This window comes from Dermacentor silvarum, chromosome 5 (genome assembly GCF_013339745.2).
Source record: "Dermacentor silvarum isolate Dsil-2018 chromosome 5, BIME_Dsil_1.4, whole genome shotgun sequence".
In the NCBI taxonomy this organism is placed as follows: Eukaryota; Metazoa; Arthropoda; class Arachnida; order Ixodida; family Ixodidae; genus Dermacentor; species Dermacentor silvarum.
In genome coordinates this window covers 4,806,381-4,826,145 of record NC_051158.1, presented here as the reverse complement: position 1 = coordinate 4,826,145, position 19,765 = coordinate 4,806,381, and the positions used below count along the sequence as shown (strand labels likewise).

The window sequence follows — 19,765 nt, the reverse complement described above, 5'->3', positions numbered from 1 at the left end:
GTCTTATTGCAACGTGTGAGGCTGTCGAGGATAGTGCAGATTGCGTGTAGGAAGTAAAAAAGAAAAAGTTAAATATGAAATTTATGTAAAAGTACCTCAGCCTGCTTTGGCTGTTAGTCTTATGTTTACCGGACTTCACTTTTTTAATAAAAAGTTTAAAAATCGCCTGTGGCACATGGCACAAATCTGTCATGCTGGATTACGTAAAGAGACGGACATTATTTACACTGGAACTCAAAATGCATAATTTACTAATTAGCAAACTTTCAGTAAACTTAACTAAGTACTTTAGTTTACATATTTTAATAGATGAATTGAAGCCAGAGATTTCACAAGGCATATCCACTTGGTAAGAATTTTGAAACTCGCACCAGTTTTGAGATAAGCGCTGTTAAACTTGTGATAAAAATGCACTGTTGTTCCACTTGTCTTTTAAATGAAACGCTTTTTAATGCATTGAAGCTCAGAAATTACTGAAACACCAATGTATTTCATCGCAAATTTGGGAACACACATCTTGAAACTGATGTCATTCTTAGATTTCGTTCCGAGTGGATATGACTTCGGAAGTCACTGGCTGCAATTAGTAAATTTCAGTGGGCCGCAAAGTATATTAAAAGCTAGTTAGCAAAATTTCATTAATTTAAATATTATATATGGAATATATGGAGAGAAATATACGGATATTCCTCTGCAAAGAGAGAAGAATAAGGTAGCATGTGCAGAAGAAAATGTAATGCGGTTCATTGTCTGGCAGTTCAGCCGACGCTTGACTACCTAAACATAAAAGTCAAATAGCCCTCTTGATTTCTCTGACAGTCTCTTCAGGTTAGCTTTTGCCAGTAGTTTGTCCATAGCTATTAAAAATAATTCGTACTGCCTCATTTTGTACTCTTATTTATCTAATTTGTTTAAATAACGTCCGTCTCTGAGAGTAATGTAGCTCGAGAATTAGAACTGTGCTACATGCCATGGCTAATTTTTAAAGGTTCTGTTAGCGATAAAAAAAATGTATACCCCATATAATGAGTGCCATAAATTTCCAGGATTGTGGCAACACATGATGTGGTATAAACTTGCTACCAACACCTTAACCGCTGTGACAAATTCAGAAAACTTTTTTTTAGAAGTGTAGAACTTAAGACCTGTGTATGTTTGTAAAATTGTTAGCAAATTTTTGTGCAAAAATTAAGATGAATTAATTCGTTATCGGCATAAGAGGATGCTTGTGATGTCGAGTTATGTAGTCGACAGTTAAAGGGTTTATGCACTCTTCTTAGTGCCGTATGTGCCGTTAAACTTTTTTTTTTTTTTTAATGTTAACTTACCCCCCCTTTAGAATCCAGAATATTACTACATGTAAATGTCAGGCCCTGTCTCCCCCATAAAGTTAAAAGAATTCTAATGTGGTCCATGCACATGTGGTGCAGATTACATTGACGGACAGTGTACAACCTGGAGCGTGACCACAGAAGATGTTGCAACGCTGCCTCCCGTACTGGCACAGGACACATATGCTGTTCGTTTTTCAGTACTGTAGTGCTTAAACGACATGAGGTGTTGAACACTTATTGTCATGCTGTGCTCTTGCAGCATAGGTATTCAGTTTAAATGCTTAGTGGGACGTGTGCAGGATGCTTGTGAAGCCTGCCTACAAAAAAAGCATGGTGTAAATGATGGCTAGCCTTGAAGCATTAACAGAGAAAAGCATTGCGTGTGGTGAACACAGGAAGCCGGTATGCAGCAGATTTTGTAGTGCCAAGTTGTGCAACTAGGCTGCACTCTGGGTACCTTGGTTCAGGTTCCATACGTGCACTGTACCGAACTTATAGACACAAGGAAGTCGGTGAAGAGCGGTATTAAGCGCTTGCCCTTGAATGACAACGGCACGATGTCGCATCAATTTTTCCTGCACTGGCTCACGAATAAACGAAAAATACGATTTTCCAGAAACCACATTTCAGAGCGCGCGCCCAGTCATTGCAAAAACGCACACAACTCGGTAACGCTGCAGAAAGGTGCACCTCTGTGATTTGCAAGGTATACTTTATTGCCGCTATTTTAACGCAACAAACACGGCAAAAAAAAAAAAAAAAAGCTTGCGGTTGGAATGAAACAGACTTCTTAGTGACCACATCGAATGCCACGCGGTGATGTTGCGCGCACCACAGTTAGTAAACGGCATCGAACAGTCACAACCGAACAACCTCCAGCATCGCCGCCTCGAGTAAACACAGGTCGGCGCGATTTAACAGAACAATTCTCTGAACAACACCCAACTTTTCAAAACCGCACCGCGATATTCATGAACAGCACATTTCACTAGGCGCGCGTTTGATTTGGCGCGTCTTTCACTCGTCGTCGCTCTGTCCGTGCAGCGCCTGGTTCACGACGATCCAGTCGTTGATCTGCCGGCACCTGTCCTCGTACAGCGGGATGCTCCAGTTCCATGCGGTTATCTTGTCGAACCTACCGCTCACGTAAAGTTGTTTCGTGCTGCTTTCGCCGGAGTCCGTGGCTGCACTGCGCGCAACTATGCCGCTGTAGCCCTCCGGAAGGGTCAGGTGACGGCCCTTGAGCGGTCGACCGCGCAGGTGAGACTTGAAGATGCCCGGCTGTCCATCGACCGGTTCGACGTGGGGCAAAAAGTAAGTGGACGCCTTGGCCTTGCCACGGTGCTTGATGTCGCAGGAGAATAGGTGGACGTCTACGGTTTTGGCGCTCTCCATTTTGAGGTCGGCGGCGGCGGCGGCCATTTTCTGTTTACGCGGGTTTTTTCGGGCCGTGTGGACGAATGAAGTGAGGCAAGCGCTGCGCGAAGCAAGACCCTCGCAATACGTGTGGATGAAAAAAGTTTTAATGTGCGATACGCTATTTTTTTGATAAAGAAATGGGCAGATTATAGTTCTAGATGGAACGCAGCTAATATTTTTTTCCCTGTCTTAAAAAGAAAGCAAACAGAACGTGTACAAAAACATTTGTGAAGGAGAGTGGTAACAGGCGCCCTCTATAAACGATTGCTAGAACCGCTGGAGCAAATTTTAAACTATTAAAGATATGACATATGCTTGATTTAAACAGAATTGCTCTCTACTGCCTGTGTCGTTGCGCGAAAGAGGCAGGAGTAGCTGCAAGTAACATGCATGTCACCGACCCCTAAAAAAAAAAAAAAAGAGGAAGGGAAAGGGTCACGTTCTAAAAACGGCGTACCAATGACCAGCTAAATAGTCAAGCGTTCAACGAAAGTTTGTCTGCTAAGCTGTCAGGTGTGAAAGATCTAAATCTCACTTACCAAATCAAAGAGGTAGAGAGGAGGCCAAGTAGTTACAGATTGAAATTTCTAGATACTTACAGGTTTCTTGAGCAGGACAAGTGTCAGCTGTTTTATTTATTCCAGACCAGGGTCACCACAAGGCGAAACAAGGAACATGTATGAATTATTTTATTTCTATGCTATACAGGCACCTGAGATGCGGGCACAAAACAAATGTGTGAAAAAAAAGAAAAGAAAATGCCCAGTTCCAGTGATGGTACTTGTGTCTCTGGACAATGCTGAAGGTTGCGGCACATTCCCTTCAAAAATCTGTACAGTTCCTACACAGCGTCATGTATGACGCGCTGGTCGCCTCATCTCCTCAGACGATCTCGCATGTTCCACCAGCCATCTCAATACTTGCTTTTAGCTTCTCGGCCTCGTCTTTTGCCAAGTCCGCTTTCACGACCTGGGGCACACTCTCCACAAACTTCTTGGCCTGGAAACACAATGTTCCATGTTAAGCAAAACATACATAGAGAAACCTGGGCACAGGCAATCCAGTAAGCAATTTATTTAAAGATGGATGCATCCCTTTTCATCTAGCAGCAATGCATGACATCATCTACTGGCATTAGCCAGTTAACCACGATCACTTGGTAGCGAGTCTCCGTAACAAAAACATCACTGTCTCCAAGATCCACCCATTCTTTTGCCCTTGCTGAAGAAATACATTCAGGTATGCATAGTTGAATAAGCACATTAAATGGCAACACATTTCTGCAAAATATATACAGTGGACTCTCAGCAAGAGCTTGAGCTACCATTAAAAATGTTTGTGCTCTTCGAGGCTTAACTTGTCCTCAAACAATAGTCGTCATCTATCTTGCATGCTTTTCCTATCTTTAATCATGTGCGCCCAATGATTCCAGTTCCTGAACAGCATGCGTGCTATCAGTGTGATATAGCATTTTAAACACGAAAGTAGCGAGCACATAGTTTTCAAAAAAGGAAACACAGCCAAGACAGGTGACTGTTGTTGTTTGGGATCAAGATATGCCCCAGAGGGTGTAAACATTTTTTTCAGAGTGTATGAACTAAGAAAATTTGTTTGATTTATCAGGAAACTCCTAACAGAAGTGATCCATAGAAAAGAATCTGGAATGTTCTAGGCAATTCTAACACTAACGGTAGAGTCACCTGCACAAGGTTGATGCCCTCCATGAGGTTCTTCATCTCCTTGATGAGCTGGATCTTCTTGGCATCATCAAACTTGAGCAACTTCACCGTGAACGACGTCTGCACCTTGGCAACTTTGTCACCTTCGTCCTCCTGCATGTCGCAGGTAAACGTTGAAACCGAGATATAAAAGAACATAACAGTAACATGTGGGGATGTGCAAGATAGAAAGATGTAACAAGTAAAAAAAAAAAATTATAGTGTATGCTACATAGGAGGGGATAAAAGTTTGACTTGAGGACACACAGAGCTGTAAAAGTACCGGAAATCTATACTAAGCAGATCCTAAGTCCAACCAGAAAGGATGCAGCTGCCTTGCAAAATTTGGGAAGAACAAATTTAATATACGAGCTGTAAACGGAAATGCTATAACAGGCATCACGTCGCAGGTTATTATGGTGGGATGGAATAAAGATCCCCAAATATTTCATCAACAGTTCTATAGATGTATGTTCACAGTCGCTATGTCTTAAATCACTGACAACTGCTACTAAAATAAGTAAGCTCAAAATTGTGTTTCAGTGTGGGAAAATCCAGCTTACAGGGAAAAATCTATTTTCCTGGAAAAAAAAAAAAAAAAGAAACATTGCTCTCACTGAAAACGAAGCCTTAAATTAAGCTAAAGAGAGTTGCTGTGGAACAGCACGGCAAAAAAATTACTGCAGAATCTCTCTAGTGGGATTTGTCAGATGTATGCGAGCATTCTTTCCAGTTGCTCATCTTGCACACATACATTTCTATGTATCCAAACATGTCTGGTCGTATAATGGAGACATCTGCTCCTTTTTTGCACACACACACACACACTCATTATATATAGTCATAATCGTAAATCTAAGCAGTCATACGTAGTCACAAGGCATTCTCACATATATACCCCCATAGGACCCCATGCATACCATGGAGCACATCGTGTCACGTATTACGGACCGACAAATTTCCGAGGGAAGTAGACCTACAATGCTTACGCATTATAGCCTTCTAGTAAAGACTAGCTGTCTATAACAGCAGGTAATAAAGTACAACTATAAAGCAAACCCCTCACCCCCACCCCACTTCGAAAAAACAAAACAGCTGCTGGCTTGTCCTGTAACACTGCCACTGAATGAATTCACTTATGATAGCAAGCTAAGATATGCCTTGGAAAATGATGCCACAAGCGAGCATGTTATTACTCATCTATTGCCATGTCAAATGCATATTTATGAACTTGCACTAATAAGGCGCACAAGCTGAAGCACCTTGGTCAAGCCTCTACGTTTGCTGCGACACATATTGTAGCATAACCAAACATACACTCGGTAAACAGCTGTTGCCTCAGAGATTTAGGTGCACACCTTTGTGCCTCTCTTCTTAAATTTTTTTTTTGTGATATATGACACACAAGTGGCTTCAGACATGTATGCACACAAGTGCGAGAGTGTAACTTGTAATTGCAAATAAAGCTTTGCGTGACTACAGATCTCAGAGGCACATGTGACACACAACAGGCCTCAGACATGAAGCTCCACAAAGGAGTGTGAATGGTAAGCATAACTTGCTAATACAAGTGGAAACGGGAACATAGTACAACTGGTTTCAGTGAAAACTAGCAGGCTAACAAAGCTTCAAGGCTATTGTGTACACCATGTGCTGTTCAATAAGTTCACATCTTTGCAATCATAATAGCCACATCTGCAAGGTCACATGATGGAGGGTGACAAGCAGGATCGCAATCGTCACGACGTGCAAGAATTTGCTATTTGGCCTGCTCTCTAGTCATAATACTCCTGCAGGTTTCAAGAAGTTTCAGCTTGATTCAACGCGTTCACGTTAATGACTTGGTAACATGCGACACATCGTTATCTGCGCATTCACTCAAAAGCGCGATTGTGTTCCTATGGCCGTAGTTACCTCCTGTGGTGCAGCAGCCGCCGGTGCTGCCCAAGCTCCAGCCATCATAGGTGTTTCTTGAATGTTAAGTGTTTTCTGTAAGGACCAAAGAAACACATCAATGTTAGCATTGAACCCGTATGCGACCACGCTATGTTCGAAACAGCGCACTGCTATTTCCCTCTACTTATTTCATGGTGCACTCCTGGGCGTTAATCGCGCCAAGCAGTACTCCCAACACCAAACAGTCGTACACGCAAATGCCGCGCACCAACGCAACCCATGAACTTTCAGAAAAACGAAAGAGCTTCACACAAGTGGATCGCTTCGTCGTGCGCGACACAGGGTGCGCGTACGGAGACGTCGGATCGTCGTACCTTGAGAAGTTCGTTCAAGTCGGCGACTTCCATGAGCGTCAGCTTGGCGATGTCGTCCACTAGCCGAGTGATTTTCTCCGGATAATGTCTTTCCTCTGTGCTCGGAGCAGGCTGTGCTAGTGCCTCCGTGCTGTACTTCACGGCGGATAAGGCGGGCGTCGTGCATCTGAAATCGAAAGGAGACGCGAAACTAGTAAACTCTCCGCATCGCCGTGAAAGAAAACGCGGATGCGTAGAAAGCGTGGGGCCATCTCCGGCGCAACATGTGCGCTAGGGCGATCGAGTGATTTCTAGCAAGGAGATGCCAACCTTTTGTGAATCGCTCGGACGCAATGCCTTCCCGTCGATAGGACCGACCTACACCTACGCGCCAGAACAAGTGAAAGAGACATATTTGTTGATCGAAAGTAACAAAAGTTTACTCGCCGAAACCGATTCTAACCCTCAGGCCGCAAAACACATGCTCCGCTAGCTTACACAGAACAGCTCCGCAGTTTTTAAAACAGCTCAAGCTAAAACAAAACGTTGTCGCTAAATTTAATATATATAAACATTTAAAATATTAATTAATTTAGGGCAGCTTTTCTTGCGTCGAGTGATGTTTAGGGTAAAAACTCTCATTAACAATAATAAATGCGGTCCTGCTATGCGTCTGCTTGTCTGCTACTGCAGTTGTTCGCAGCCATGTCTGTTGACGACCGATCGAGATAGGTTCGTTGAAAAAAAAAAAAAAGAAAGTGAGTGGGTACCGCGTTCAAAGCACGGGAGAGACGTTCGCGTAGCTCCTCGCGTTTGTCTGGCGTCAGTTTGAAAGGGACGACCTCGAGCTGCGGGCTTCGTTCGTCGAGTCGTGATGACGGCCAGCGGATTTGTCAACATCACGGAGTTCAACGTCGCTGACCCGATTGGGGGTGGTCCCCATGTTCGCCGTCTCACTAGCAGATGTGAGTGTGTTTCTCGCTTCGTGCGAAATACTTTCGACGTCCTTTCATTTTCTTCCGTCTCTCTAAGGTGCACCAATCGCGCGAAAGGTGTCCAAACCAGATGTTGTAGTTCCGGCGACCAACTGTTGCAGCGTATATGTACCCGCAGTTGAGCGCAAACGCTCGTCTAGAGAATGCACACAGCTGGCGTTTGCCGATGGTGCAAGATTAACTGTTACAGACATCCGGAGATTTTGCCTTCTGATGTCCAGATGCACACGCCGGTCCGGATTGCCGATACGAAGTACAGTTAGCGACAGATCGCCGTTTTCTTACACTGCGCGCTATTTAAACGCGACATTTGCAACGCCACTTTTGGGACTGGAGATCAGCGCCTTAATTGATAGCGCATCGGCTCGTTCTAAGAACACCGCGTCTTGGAGAGGCAATAATATACGTGGGCGAGATACTAACGTCGACATCGAGAACTCTAGAAACATAAATATTGGCCTGTCAGACGCATTGCATATGTTCCGTGGTTCGCGTGGCGAAGCTATTATTTGCAGATCTTGCCCCCTGGTCGACTTAGGCAGAAGTAAGCCTGGTCTCAGCAATTCTTCGGTGAAATCTCATCGGACATGAGTTAATAGTATCGAATCGTGTAAGTCGTGTACTCGCCAGATTGAAAATAATAGTAAGGAAAACAGAAGAGTGCAACCGGTTCGTGTGGCAAACATGGACGTCCAAAGTAAAAACGCTTGGATCGCCAACTTTCTTACCACCAGCTCTTCTGTTATCTCTTTCCTGTCATGTGACTACCATATGTCATTGCCGCCTAACACTGGAAACAATCAAAGCATTAGGCAAATTGAACTTAATCTTTGATTAGTGGCTTCTAGTGATTGTAGGTAAGAGACTTCATGCTTTTACAACTTACTGTCGCAATATGTCATAGTTATAGTAGTACTTGTAGACATTTGTTTGCTGTCTCCACCATGGTTACAGGATTAATTATTCTCAACAAACTTTTATCCATCTCTGTAACACATTATATTGTATTGCAGGTACCGTGTCACACAATGTAGAGAAAGCTGTATCGTGGCATTCGTATGTGTGTTTCATTGGCGTAAGGACATGTTTGATGCACGCTTTTGTCCACTGTTCCCCTGGGACATCTTTTTGATTCACTATGGGCTTTGTCCTCGTGCATTCTGTTTAGTAGTGTGCAGCAGCTGTTCCACACCTGCAGCCTCTTGGCTGCTCGGTTAAAAAAAACGGGTCACTCTATTTAAATGCGTTTTGCTCCTTTTGTATGTGATCACATTGTACCTACTCTATTCTTTATTTAGTCTCGATCTAACTGTGTGACATGACTGTAAAGCTGCACGGCAGACACCTGTAATTGCAAAAAGATGTAATTGGCTTATCACGATTGGCTGCCGGATATGCAGCGCACAGAAAATAAAAAGGAAAGTGGAAAAGGGCCTTATTATATAGCGAGTCTTTTTATTTTCTGTTCCTTTTGCCCTTTGTCACAACTGATGCCAAGCATTTGCTGTGACCAGGGTTTGCCACTTTCTGTGAAGGGTAATAAAAGATGAATAGAATGTAAGCAAAAGACTCTTTGCACCTACAGCCAAAAGTTTATGTAACTGATCCTTTTTTCGTTGTTGAAAAAACAGCATGTACTCTGCTTGCAAACCTTCGCCTTACTTTATGAAGTGAATGCAAAATTATTGCTTTGTGTCTTGCTTTGAATAAGAATGGCCTGCTGTTTATTACGCTCTAGATTTTGTGCTTACTACATTGCTTTCTTTTTTTTTTATCAGTCATTGACATTTTATAGAAGTGCGTATGACACTTTACAGTGTCATTAGCTGTTGTGACATTAAACATGCAATGGAATGTTTTAGCAATTCCTGTATTCGCAAATATTACGTGGACAATCACATAATGAAAAACAGTTCGAGAGGCATTAATATCTCCGGAGACGCTTCATTTGATGGTTGAGAACACAGCGATTCATACTTTCTGCAATGGTTTGTTTGCCTGCTTGTCTAGTCTGTTTAGCTGAATGTTCTCTGAATAAGTAAAGGCAATAAAATAGATCACGGGGTTTAGCATGCCAAAGCATCTCATGTGCTATGAAAAACATTGTAATGGGAATGTCCGGTTTATTAATAACCACCTGAAGATCTTTAACATGCACTCAAAGCACGGTACATGAGCATTATTGCATTCTATCCCCTATCAAAATACGACTGTGCAACTGGGAATCAAATCCATGACTTTGTACTCAGCTGCAGTATGCCATTGCCACCTGTGACAAGCATTGATTGCTTCTGCTCAGGCAGTTGTGACTGGTTAGTCATTAATGGTATCATTGGTCATTGCTTCGTAATACAGTTTATTAGTTTATTGCCTGGATCACTGCTTGTGTAATCTTTCGTGGCAAAAATGTGCACAACTGGCGGTTGACGTTTCCATATCTATTCATTAGTTTTTTTTGTTTGAATCTGCTTGTGGTTCAAGATCATTGTTTTTTCGCTTAATGAAGCGCGTAATAGAAGTACATAACTTTTTCATTTCCTGTATTATTCAGTATTACCTCAGTCTGTCGTTTCTGTGTGTCTTATCGCGTATGAATAGACATCCGAGCAAATATGTCGGTGCTGATGTGTTCATTAAGTGGTATATGTGGGTTAAAAAGTCAGTATCTTCACCAGAAAAATTTGTTTCGGATTCTTCGTTTGCAATATTAGTACACTTGTACATCTTAACAAAATAAAAGGAAAATCCGAGAAATTTAAAGGGACACTGAGAAGAAAAATGATGTCACCTTTATTAATGAATCACCCTTCAACAATAAGTAAAACACTTTTACCATGACAAGATGTTTGGCAAGTCAGAATAGACGGGTGACGACACACTCCTGAAGTTCTCGTACCAGTTAGCAGGAGCTTCATGTATTTTGACGGTATCTTCTGGGGCCTTCTATATTGTTTATTGGTAAAAAAATGGACTACATTGTGTTCTTAAAAGAACCAAAGGTTGAACGTGAAAACTTTTTGGAACTTTCACTGGGGGGGAGCACATGTGGTCCAAATATTAAAAAAATTCACACAGAAACTCCTCTGGGAGTTGTCTACCGTAAAAACCGGACTATAGGTCGAACCGGAATATAGGTCGACCCCCAACTAACTAATTCTAAAAATGAAAAAAAAATCTTTTTCAACGGCAAAAGTACCGAAAGACACCCTTACCTTTAAACAAATGCGACTCAGCCAGTTGCACAATGGTGACAGTATTTAGACGAGGGTCGACTTTTCGCAATGGTTTTTTGAAAAAAAGTTCGACCTATATTTCGGTTTTTACGGTAAGTATGCGTAAGCATTGTACCACTTGCTCACCTCCACGCATTTCGGTTTCATTATCATGGTTATGAAACTTGATCCAACCAGTATAAACCCTTATAAACCTTATCGAACATGATCCGACCCTTATCAACTCTTATTCGTCCTTATGAACCTGGATGTCCAGCGAAGCATTTGCAAAACCACCACTGCAACTGCTGAGCAATGCTTTAGCAATGCTGAGCAATGTGACTGCTACGCAATGCTTTATTGATGGTTCGGATGCTTGTTTTAAGCTTGTTCTTTATTGAAACGTACGCTGTTCTGCGTGTCGTGTGGGTGGTTTCAATGAATCTATGCTCTGTTCGCTTCACTTTGTTGAGTGCTTGTAATGGTTCATGGCATTTTTTGCTTGCTGAACCATTGCATTCGTCTTACGTAACGGACAGACAGGATTCTCGTTGGGGATTCATAGAAATCCTTATGCATTTAAAAAAATGGTATACTTTGAAATCTGTGGCTCACACTGATGTACCGGTGCGAAATTAGAGAATGGAGATCTTAACTTCATTTTCTCGTCTAATAATCGGCATATTATTGCAAAACTAATGGGAGTAGAGTTTTGAAAGAATATGCTTTATCAGACTAAATTAGTTTAGTGTTTCTCTTTAGTTGTCCCTTAAAGTTGGAAGGCAGTGACAAAATGCATCTAGCACAGTCATGGTCGCTCAAGAGCTTTCAGAACAGGCCATGCTAGAGTGCTATAAGCACTTAGAGGTGTCGTACTCTAATGTGCTTGTTGAAAGTGATAGCTTCTATCGATTTAATTTAAACCTGCTCACGCAAACGACAATACAGTGTACATCTTGCTTTGTTGTTTTTGCATTTATAGATTATGGGACCTTCTTAATTTATTTACAATATTCTGCTTGCTTTATTTTTCTGGAAAAACTAAAACAATACTATTTTTGATCACTCGGCAATGTTGAACTGAATTTTTCTCACGTTGCTATATTTGTTGGTGTTTCACGTCTAGCACATAATTTTTCACATACTCAGAATCGTTGCATCGAATTGAGATTCTGCACCCGTAATACTCAGAGTACGCTGAGTATGTTATCTTCATGTTTGCGGCATCCGTGACGTAGCTTTGAAGAAGACTCTGTACCTTCCATGAAAGGTGCTTGGGAAGCACAGGCACTCAGTATTACCTATCAACATAATTGGCAGTGCGTAATGTTTTGTACCAAATACATAACAAACATAGAAGCTCCAGTTTCTGCAAAAAAAAAAAAAGGCTCTGTTGTAGTGACACCAGCAAGCATTACTGAGTCAATGTTGCTTCATTCCTTGGTATGGTAAAAAAGAGTGTTTGAAGAGGTCAATATAGAAGTCCCCAAAAGCTGAGAGCCCTTGAGCATTTATTGCGATCACTTAGCCACCTTATTCGACCTCTGTCTTCTCTTTTCTCTTCTTCCCTTTCTTGACAGCCTTAATATCCTTCTTCATCTCTGTCTGCTTCCGCTCCTGCCCATAGAATTTTATGATCCACTTCTGCCAGTGTTGGTAGAACACCATAAGGATGCTTAACTCTTGGACCGTATTCTATTTGGTGGTCATAAATGCAGAGTGGAACTCAGCTGCATCTTTAATTGTTATAAAGTTGATAAGAAATTTTCTTCTTATTTTTGCGTCAATGTACTCAGACGTTAGCGGTGACATGCAGGTTTGTCACAGACTGCATCTTGTGATAGGCAGTGAAAGTGAATCTAAGAGGAAGTTGTCGGACTTTTTTTTTCAAGCCCACTTAGCAGATGCTGCTGGTAAAACTCCAAATTTATGTTTGCATGTTTGTAATGTGGAGGGCCATAAAACCATGTTTTATACCAGACTCTGTGGCTCAGGTGCTGTTGCATTCTGCTCCTGGGCATGAGGTCATGGGTTCGTTTCCTGGCTCTGGCTGCCACATCCTGGTGTTAACAAAGGCAAAAAAAGCTCATGTACCATGCTTTTTGTGTGCAGTGAAGAACACCAGGTGGTTAGAATTAACCCGGAGGCATCCACTGTGGCATCTCTCATAGCCTCCGTGTTGGTTTCGAATCTCAATCAATCAATCAATAAATTAGTCAAATCTCATTATATGTAAGTCGCATCTGACTCGAAAATACCTTCGTTATGTCCGATATTCCTTATAACCATATGTTGTTTACTCACTAATATCAGCAAGAAACTTTTTTTATTTACTTTCGTTATATCAAATAATTCATTATATCTATTTGTTATAACAAGGTTTGACTGTACTTGTAGGACTAACACAACATTTCGCTTATATAGAGGTTGCATGCCTGAGTTGTGCAGAAATTGAGCTTTTCCACAGAACTTGCCACCTGAAGGCCTTATTTTGGCGTAGTGTTATACAATGCGGTTGATAGTATTACCTGAATCCTTAGCCTACATCGCTAGCTTTGGATCCATAACATATAAGTGGGTGATATCTTATATGCATGCTAAAGCGTTCTTTTTTTTTTATTATGCCACTAGTGTTACTTTTCTTGGATCATTGAATGAATATGTGATCAGTCATCAGTTGATCAATCATATTTGATGCACTTTGCATCATTTGGACAGTTGTTAAATTTTCATGCTGAATGCAGCGCAGTGAAACATGCATGACAGGGAGTAGTACCCGTGTGCTTCACTGTGATACATCCATCACTATGATCATCAGCCAACTTGCCCAATTCTGATCTTTGTCCAGGGCCAGTGTACAGTATAAGAAAAGTTTGCATGTCTTGTGGCTTATCTCGTCCCACAACACTAATCGTCATCTAGTTTGTGCCCCTTTTCTTTCTTCAACGCTGTGCCCTAGATAATTCCAGGTCACAAACAGCACGTGTGTTATCAAGGTGGCATTGCATTCTTGGCAGCAAAGTAGCGAACACAGAGTTTTCGTGAAAGGAAACACAAGCAATTCCTGAGATTGGGTGGATGTCTCATTTTCCATTTAATTACTTCTGTCCACCGAGCGGGTTTCTGCTGAACTTTTAAATCAAACACTGGCCTTTGCTTCGAGTCGTCGATAAATTCGACATCGCCCTGCCATCTCCTAGCCGCCTGGTTAGCTCAGATAATAGAGCGGTTGCCCCGGAAAGGCGGTGGTCCCGGGTTTGAGTCCCGGACCAGGACGAATTTTTCTTCAACTGCGAGGCTTTTCTTTCGAGGAACCCATATGGGTTTCCTTTGTAGCAATTGCTGCAATTGGGTGGATGTCTCATTTTCCATTTAACAAGCAAGGCACATGACGATTATTGTTGTAGGAAAATTTAAACCCCAAAGGGTGAAAACTTTTTTTAAGAGTGTAATTTAGTGATTCCTTTCACACGATTCTATGCCTCTCTCTTCATCTACGGTTCTTGGCCAGCCAATCCTGTTGATAACATAGGTTAAAAGTGCTAAAAAAACGAATTTTTAATAGAATGATTACATTATCCCGGCTCGGTTTTCATTGTGTGAATCCTCAAATGTTCATCCGCATCTGTGCCCACGAACAATGTTTATATTTGCGATAATAAGCTGTTTTCTGCGGCTCAGGTGCTGCAGTAAGTGCCAAATGAACAACCATGGCTGCGCTGCACACTCTGTTTCGCCGCGCGTCCGACCTCTTTCGGACGAGCTCAGGCACGCCTCAGCAGCTAAAGCCACCCGCAGCGGACGGGGAGGTGGTCTTCTGCAAGAACAACGTGTGCGTTCACCCTCCGGTGTCGTCGAATAATGGGGTCACCCATCACCCAGGCTACCTCACCATCAAAGTGCACCACGATGAGGTGGGTAGACGATTATGGTGTTGCGTAGGGGTGTGTGAGTAGTGATTTACAAGACCCAATTGAATACGAATCGAATAGTGCAAGATGCGAGTCGAATATCGAATACTATTAGAATAGTTCTCGAATAATCAATAGCTGCTATCGTAATTAACATAAAACGATGTTCACATCCCAGTATTCTTAAAGTTAGCAAGTTTCTGTCATTACATAGTATGTTATGAAGCGTTGTTCAGTTAAAGTGCAAATGGAGCATTAGGGGCAAACAATTAGTCTCTTCGCATGCACAGGGCTCATCAGAAGTGTGAATGATCGCTGTACAGCCTCTAAAGTATGGCTGCTTAAGTGACTTAGCCTGCTCAACTATGCAAGTTTTCATTTTTGTGTATACACTATGCCTGCAGAGGTAAAAACTTATCGTACTGTTGCTAAAATTTTATGTTTATTTAGGCGCAGTTGCCGTTCTGAAATATTCAAAATGTATTTGAACGAATATTCATATTTACGAATAGTGACTATTCGATTCGAAGACCGAATCGAATAGGGCACTATTGAATTTGTCGTTCAAAAGTTTCGAATATTCACATACCCCTGGTGTTGTGCAATAAACTAGAAGTTGAGAAATCGCATCCCGGAGGGCATGTTCTGGGGAGGATGCAATGTAAATACATTTGTGTACTCTGGCAGTGGCGGTCTTCTTACAGTACAGTATGACAGATTGGTTTCTTTTTCTCTAAAATGAAATATGGTGCCTGAAGGTGTTAAGGAACGAATTTGGTTCTTGTGGTAGCTAAACGCTGCACCACTTTTTTTACTAATCTAGAAGGCTTGCCATTGGTGGCACTGCAGGATGTAGTAAGACAGGAGCGATAAGTGGGAAATAGAACATTACACTCTGTATATCTCCATTTACATAGGGTCTGTTTCAAGAATTTATTTGGGAATAAATTTCTTCAAAATGAATTGCAGTCATTCTAACCTGTTGCTGTGGTTTCAAAAAGGTGTTTCAGGGCCCCTTTAATGTTTGCACATGTTCAGTTGTGTGCACGTTTCTCTAAACAAATTATGCTTTGATGAGTTGAATTTTGGCACTTGTGTTTTCTCTCAGGCCTAACTAAGTGCATTTGGCAGAATGTCCTTTTATTTCTCTTTAAAATAAACACTTGTTCTGAGAGGTGCCAGTTTGCTCCAGTGCCATCTGCGCTCTAGTAAACTTCAGTACTGGAGTATGCTGGAGTGAGCATTACCATAATAATGGAATAATTTCTAGGAGTAAATGTTACTCCAGTTTGTCAAAATGTTCTCTCTTAGTAAATGCTGCAATGTACAGCGTCCATCATTGCTCCAGCAACGGAAGAGTAAGCTGCACTCTAAGAAAAGTTTGCACCTTTGGCGCTTATCTTGTCCCATGACAATAATGGTCATCTGTCTTAGCGCACCTTTCCTTTCTTTAACGTTGTGTGCCGGTACTTCCAGGTCACGAACAGCATGTGCATTATCAATGTTACATTGCATTTTGGCAGGAAAGTTGCAAGTGCAAAGTTTTCACGAAAGGAAATACAAGTAAGGCAGATGACGATTATTGTTGTGGGACAAGGTAAGCCCCAAAGGATGCAAACTTTTTAAAGAGTGTGAAGTGAACATTTATTAATGGAGTAATAGCCTGAACTAAACTGGATTAAACATTACTCTGCTAATGTAGTAATGTCCTGTCGGTAGTAACATGCTCACTAGTAAGTCAAATAATGCTCAAGGGTAAACTAGAGTAAACATTACTTTGTTAATGGAATAATCTTCCGGAGTAAGCCTGAGTAAACATTACTCCAGTATGAAGTAATTTCTGGGAGTAAGCTGAAGAAACCATTCCGTCAATACTAGAGTATGTAGGATTAACTAGAGTAAACATTACTACTGGGCACTATACTCAGTAAACTGTTGTAAACATTATACTCTACTAGTAATGTCCAGTAGTAAACTGGAGTGCGCATTACCTCAGCTCAATGTGGTTGTGGAAACTCGATGTTCATGCAGATTCTCGGCCTAAGCCTGCGTCTCAGTTGGATCCCTAATGCATCACTCAAGAAGAATCCTCGCAGCCTCGAGAACCGTACACACTTCTTTAGTATTTTTTTTGGCTACCCCCTGCAAGTTTGCTGAAGTTGAATGTAATACCAGAGGTGTTGCAACAACTTATGTATTACACATTTGTTATGAAAACTAACCTAACCTCACCTAACGCAATGGAAGAATTGGTTTAATATGAAGCATTATATTGTGCTACAGCCTCACTAAATGCATTATACGCCACACTTCTTTAGTATTTTTTTTTGGCTACCCCCCTGCAAGTTTTGCTGAAGTTTGAATGTAATACCAGAGGTGTTGCACAACTTATGTATTACACATTTGTTATGAAACTAACCTAACCTAACCTAACGCAATGGAAGAATTGGTTTAATATGAAGCATTATATTGTGCTACAGCCTCACTAAATGCATTAATACGCCACACTTCTTTAGTATTTTTTTTTGGCTACCCCCCGTGCAAGTTTTGCTGAAGTTTGAATGTAATACCAGAGGTGTTGCAACAACTTATGTATTACACATTTGTTATGAAACTAACCTAACCTAACCTAACGCAATGGAAGAATTGGTTTAATATGAAGCATTATATTGTGCTACAGTCTCACTAAATGCATTAATACGCCACACTTCTTTAGTATTTTTTTTGGCTACCCCCCTGCAAGTTTTGCTGAAGTTTGAATGTAATACCAGAGGTGTTGCAACAACTTATGTATTACACATTTGTTATGAAACTAACCTAACCTAACCTAACGCAATGGAAGAATTGGTTTAATATGAAGCATTATATTGTGCTACAGCCTCACTAAATGCATTAATACGCCACACTTCTTTAGTATTTTTTTTTGGCTACCCCCCTGCAAGTTTTGCTGAAGTTTGAATGTAATACCAGAGGTGTTGCAACAACTTATGTATTACACATTTGTTATGAAACTAACCTAACCTAACCTAACGCAATGGAAGAATTGGTTTAATATGAAGCATTCTATTGTGCTACAGCCTCACTAAATGCATTAATACGCCACACTTCTTTAGTATTTTTTTTGGCTACCCCCCTGCAAGTTTTGCTGAAGTTTGAATGTAATACCAGAGGTGTTGCAACAACTTATGTATTACACATTTGTTATGAAACTAACCTAACCTAACCTAACGCAATGGAAGAATTGGTTTAATATGAAGCATTCTATTGTGCTACAGTCTCACTAAATGCATTAATACGCCACACTTCTTTAGTATTTTTTTTTGGCTACCCCCTGCAAGTTTTGCTGAAGTTTGAATGTAATACCAGAGGTGTTGCAACAACTTATGTATTACACATTTGTTATGAAACTAACCTAACCTAACCTAACGCAATGGAAGAATTGGTTTAATATGAAGCATTCTATTGTGCTACAGTCTCACTAAATGCATTAATACGCCACACTTCTTTAGTATTTTTTTTTGGCTACCCCCGTGCAAGTTTTGCTGAAGTTTGAATGTAATACCAGAGGTGTTGCAGCAACTTATGTATTACACATTTGTTATGAAACTAACCTAACCTAACCTAACGCAATGGAAGAATTGGTTTAATATGAAGCATTCTATTGTGCTACAGTCTCACTAAATGCATTAATACGCCACACTTCTTTAGTATTTTTTTTGGCTACCCCCCTGCAAGTTTTGCTGAAGTTTGAATGTAATACCAGAGGTGTTGCAACAACTTATGTATTACACATTTGTTATGAAACTAACCTAACCTAACGCAATGGAAGAATTGGTTTAATATGAAGCATTCTATTGTGCTACAGTCTCACTAAATGCATTAATACGCCACACTTCTTTAGTATTTTTTTTTGGCTACCCCCGTGCAAGTTTTGCTGAAGTTTGAATGTAATACCAGAGGTGTTGCAGCAACTTATGTATTACACATTTGTTATGAAACTAACCTAACCTAACCTAACGCAATGGAAGAATTGGTTTAATATGAAGCATTCTATTGTGCTACAGTCTCACTAAATGCATTAATACGCCACACTTCTTTAGTATTTTTTTTTGGCTACCCCCGTGCAAGTTTTGCTGAAGTTTGAATGTAATACCAGAGGTGTTGCAACAACTTATGTATTACACATTTGTTATGAAACTAACCTAACCTAACGCAATGGAAGAATTGGTTTAATATGAAGCATTCTATTGTGCTACAGTCTCACTAAATGCATTAATACGCCACACTTCTTTAGTATTTTTTTTTTGGCTACCCCCGTGCAAGTTTTGCTGAAGTTTGAATGTAATACCAGAGGTGTTGCAGCAACTTATGTATTACACATTTGTTATGAAACTAACCTAACCTAACCTAACGCAATGGAAGAATTGGTTTAATATGAAGCATTCTATTGTGCTACAGTCTCTCTAAATGCATTAATACGCCCAGCCCCACGTACACCACCGGCCACTTGCGACGCGGCTCACCAGTTCTGGGAACCAAGCCGGCACCGGATGAAGGCTCTACTCAGCCACATGTGAAGTCCTCGTTAATTAGGAAAGCTTCGTTAAGTGGTAGAAGATTTGGTAATTACTGTATAAGCGTGTTTCAAAATTGATGGTGTTTAAAAAGAAAAACTGCAATTTTGGTGAATGCTTGTGGTGAAAAACTATGTATCACTAAACGGACTGGAAAAAAAAACATACGCAATGGAGGAATTGGTTTAATATGAAGCATTCTATTGTGCTATAGCCTCACTAAATGCATTAATACGCCACACTTCATTAGTATTTTTTTTTTTTTTGGCTACCCCCCTGCAAGTTTTGCTGAAGTTTGAATGTAATACCAAAGGTGTTGCAACAACTTATGTATTACACATTTGTTATGAAAC

General features: G+C 41.0%; 3 protein-coding genes across 3 annotated transcripts in view; 1 reads left to right on the top strand and 2 right to left on the bottom strand.

The window, feature by feature from the left end:
* Positions 1 to 1,396: 1,396 nt before the first annotated feature.
* Positions 1,397 to 2,866, bottom strand: LOC119452282 (uncharacterized). Its single transcript, XM_037714525.2, has one exon. It carries the CDS (start codon positions 2,754 to 2,756, stop codon positions 2,352 to 2,354), a length of 405 nt encoding a protein of 134 aa, XP_037570453.1. The 5' UTR covers positions 2,757 to 2,866; the 3' UTR covers positions 1,397 to 2,351.
* Positions 2,867 to 3,424: 558 nt separating this feature from the next.
* LOC119452822 (39S ribosomal protein L12, mitochondrial) lies at positions 3,425 to 7,227 on the bottom strand. The gene is made up of 5 exons (XM_037714777.2): positions 7,051 to 7,227; positions 6,742 to 6,907; positions 6,386 to 6,460; positions 4,454 to 4,585; positions 3,425 to 3,752 (listed from the first exon to the last, which is right to left on the bottom strand). The coding sequence occupies exons 1-5, from the start codon at positions 7,131 to 7,133 to the stop codon at positions 3,636 to 3,638; spliced, it is 573 nt and encodes a 190-aa protein (XP_037570705.1). The 5' UTR covers positions 7,134 to 7,227; the 3' UTR covers positions 3,425 to 3,635.
* A 113-nt stretch (positions 7,228 to 7,340) lies between these two features.
* LOC119452718 (TBC1 domain family member 16) overlaps positions 7,341 to 19,765 on the top strand; it is a 36,739-nt gene continuing 24,314 nt past the window's right edge. Inside the window, exons 1-3 of the mRNA XM_049667146.1 lie at positions 7,341 to 7,685; positions 14,609 to 14,841; positions 16,870 to 16,982. Of these exons, the coding sequence (XP_049523103.1) occupies positions 14,638 to 14,841; positions 16,870 to 16,982 (317 nt within the window). The 5' untranslated portion in view covers positions 7,341 to 7,685; positions 14,609 to 14,637. The remainder of the gene's footprint in view (positions 7,686 to 14,608; positions 14,842 to 16,869; positions 16,983 to 19,765) is intronic.

Excerpts from the sequence above, each read along its gene's own strand:
- LOC119452822 (XM_037714777.2), bottom strand. The coding sequence starts at position 7,133 with ATGTCTCTTTCACTTGTTCTGGCGCGTAGGTGTAGGTCGGTCCTATCG. Across the intron at positions 6,461-6,741 it reads ACTTGAACGAACTTCTCAAG|AAAACACTTAACATTCAAGA; the intron begins GTACGACGATCC and ends TGGTCCTTACAG. Across the intron at positions 3,753-4,453 it reads AGGGCATCAACCTTGTGCAG|GCCAAGAAGTTTGTGGAGAG; the intron begins GTGACTCTACCG and ends TTGTGTTTCCAG.
- LOC119452282 (XM_037714525.2), bottom strand. The coding sequence starts at position 2,756 with ATGGCCGCCGCCGCCGCCGACCTCAAAATGGAGAGCGCCAAAACCGTA.